Genomic DNA, 3,524 nt, shown 5'->3' on the forward strand with positions numbered 1-3,524 from the left:
ATACAGTGGGTTGCTATGACACGCAGCATACTAATCTATCATACAATACAATATAAAAAAAAAAATACTATGGTACAATATTTACAACACATTTTTTTTTTTTTTTTTTTTTTTTTTTTTTTTTTTTTTTTTTTTTTTTTTTTGTTTTGTTATGAATAATATATATTTTATCCTCTACATATATCCTACAATAGCATATCTCATTTTCCTCTTTTTTGGTGATCTACAACAAATATTGAGGTTACTACATTAATTTTATTTTAAATATATGGACTCATTTAATGTTAAAACTTACAGTAAACACACATTAAGAAAATAAATAAATAATAAGAAAAATTTGTAATTAAATGAAAATGTAGCAATGAATTAAAATAAAATATCAATAAGTAAGATGAAGAGAAGATTGTCGGGGATGCATTTAGTAATAAATACACAAATTAACAAAACCTTATTTATTTGTGTTGACGTTTCGACCTGAATTTCAGGCCTTTATCAGGGCTGAAAAAAACAAAAATGAGATCACTACCATCACTCGGGGGAAAAGGAAAATCATTAACAAACAAATTTGGAGATATACCTCATTGAGGATGCACTATCTAGCATTTTTTAATGAGATTTGGAAATATTGCTCTCTGCTGGAAAACATATCAAAGTGCAGAGAGTTTGTTGCTATATTGGCTTGTAAAGGTGAAAAAAAGAGCAAGCACTTATTTAGAAGGCAATATCATCGAAGTAACAGCTGACTAAGTCTGTAACTCCCCCCCCCACCAGTTTACGAACAATCCTCGTAAACTTCAACTATACAATAAATTAATATAAAATACAACAAAAACTATTTACAATAAAGTATATACAATAAACAAAACAAAAGATTGACACTCCTCGTAAACTCTTATTACAAGCTAAAAGTAAAGCAAAACAAAAACAAAATCATGAATTTATACAATTAAAAAAAAATGCAACATAATTTATTCAGTACATCGCTATAATCAAAGACAAATTAAACAAAAATTAAATCACCACTTAAGAAAACAACTTTAAACTAATAAATAAATTTAATTAACTTCTACTTAATACCTTTATATAATTTTTTTAAATGAATATTTATTGTTTATAGGTGCCAAGACTAGACGAGAGAAATCCCATCAATGCCCTCACTGTGATTATAAATCAACAAACCTTTGGCATATTAAAATTCATGTAATGGCCCGTCACACGGGTGAGAAGAAACATCAATGTCCTTACTGTGATTATAAATCAGTAACATCAAGCAATTTGAAAAGTCATATGAAGGCCCGTCACATACCTGAGAAATCTCATCAGTGTCCTCACTGTGATTATAAATCAGCACTACCTGGAAGTATGAAAACGCATATTATGATCCATCACACAGGTGAGAAACCCTATCGGTGTTCTCACTGTGATTACAGATCAACATCATATGGACATGTGAAAAGTCATATAATGGCCCGTCACACAGGTGAGAAATCCCATGAATGCCCTTACTGTGATTATAAATCAGTAGGATCTGGTAATATGGTAAGGCATATAAAGGCCCGTCACACGGGCGAGAAGTCCCATCAATGTCCTCACTGTGATTATAGATCAACACAAACTGGAAATATGAAAAATCATATAATGGTCCGTCACACAGATGAGAAGCCCCATCAATGTCCTCACTGTGATTATAAATCAGCCCTATCTAGAAATGTGAAAAGTCATATAATGACCCATCATTCAGATAAGAAGTCTCATCAATGTCCTCACTGTGATTATAAATCAACACAATCTAGCAATATGAAAGCACATATAATGGCCCGTCACACGGGTGAGAAACCCTATCAGTGTCCTTACTGTGATTATAAATCAGTTGGATCTGGAAGTATGAAAAAGCATGTTATGGCTCGTCACATAGGTGAGAAGCCCCATGAATGTCCTCACTGTGAATATAAATCAACAACATTTGGACATGTGAAAAGACATATAACATCGCGTCACACATTAAAACCTCAGTGAAAGTGGGTTATGATAATGCATTGAGAACATTGATACAGAAATACTCGATTATGAGAAGGAATTCCCAAAATATTAGTTGGGCCATCAACTGGTAGCACCAGGACCAATGGTTGTTCGATGAAGTAGGCACTTCTGAGCAGAGCTGTAACAAGTAATTTTGGAGGAGGTTGTGTTCATCTATCATTAAAGCAAATTATTTGCCTCACAGGATCTCATTAATTTTTCCAAATTTATATGTCTGTTTAAAATCATCTGTTTCATCATACAAATAAATCATCATAACCATCATGTTGTAAATATTTTTATTTCATTAATGTGTCAATATCTACTTGTGATTTTCATTTCTTTCCAATATGGAGAAATGGGGAGCATAGTAATGATACTGGTAGACTGTAGACGATTATCATCTGCATCAATGTATTCCAAATTGTTATAAGTAATTTATGAGGTTTTTCTTCTTTCCCCTTAATAGTCATATCCATACTTGTCTCTGTTTTGTTTTTTTTGTCGTTTTATAAAAAAATAATATAAAATAAATAAATAAAAGAATACAACTTTCCATTATGTCCATTAAGATATGATCAGGCTGATTTTCATGTGTCATATTAGTACTGAAAAACAAGCCCATCAGTGTTTGTATTTCCAAATGTAAAAGATGAGGTTTCTGCCTGTGTTAGCAATGTGATTGTGAAATTACTACCCCTAAGAAATCTAAAATAAACTGCACTGTATCTCATTTTTTACTTGATGAAGACTTTCATCTTTCAATACTTTAATGTCAAGAACTTGAAGAACAAAACCATTTTACTAACCAAATATATATTTCATGCAAAGCAGACTGGTTTAGATTTCTATAATTAAGTTATACTTTTGTAAGTTTATCTTATATTTGTTATTGATAACTATTTTTATTGCAAAATTTCAATTATGAATTATGAAAAAATGACCTAAGGGTTAAAATAAAAATAAAATTGTTGATAACAAATTGTGAATATTTAACATTGAATCAATTTACTTCTTCCTGTTCTAAAGTTTCTCATACCTTGTACCAATCTACTCCCTCATGTTTTAAAGTTTCCCACACCCTGTAGTACATTGGTCCGGAGTATTTTTTTTTTAGATACTGCTATTCTTTTTACATTAATTTTAATTCTATCATTATTTTTTGAAAATATAATATTTATATTTGAGGGGAAGATGGTTGGAGGTGCCTTCAATAATGATAAATATAAATTAGTATAATTTATTTTATTTGTGCCAACATTATGACCTGGATTTCAGGCTTAAAAACAAAGCGAAATAACGACTAAATATAGAAGAAAAAAGAATAATCAAACAAACTAAGAAACAGTATAACAATAAATTAGGAAGATAGCAGGTGATTCGAGGACCAAGTCCCCTACTATTAAATTGTATGCAATTTGGTACCTGAACTGAGAGCCTCAGTGAAAGACTTTCCTTTAATATTTCTTCTCTTATCTATCTGTTACTATTACCCTTTTCATTTA

At 30.6% G+C, this 3,524-nt stretch overlaps 1 protein-coding gene across 2 annotated transcripts in view; it reads left to right on the top strand.

Moving 5' to 3' along the window:
• LOC106689887 (zinc finger autosomal protein) overlaps nt 1-3,524 on the top strand; it is a 31,735-nt gene that overhangs the window by 4,094 nt on the left and 24,117 nt on the right. The window contains exon 4 of one of the 2 annotated variants that reach the window (XM_067045233.1): nt 1,118-2,304. The exons of the other annotated variant lie outside the window; for it this stretch is intronic. Within the exon in view, the coding sequence (XP_066901334.1) occupies nt 1,118-2,016 (899 nt within the window). The 3' untranslated portion in view covers nt 2,017-2,304. Of the gene's footprint in view, nt 1-1,117; nt 2,305-3,524 lie in introns of those variants that run through there. 2 annotated transcript variants of the gene reach the window in all.

Source organism: Halyomorpha halys, unplaced genomic scaffold (genome assembly GCF_000696795.3).
Source record: "Halyomorpha halys isolate HHAL.00 unplaced genomic scaffold, Hhal_1.1 Scaffold1506.1, whole genome shotgun sequence".
Taxonomy (NCBI): domain Eukaryota; kingdom Metazoa; phylum Arthropoda; class Insecta; order Hemiptera; family Pentatomidae; genus Halyomorpha; species Halyomorpha halys.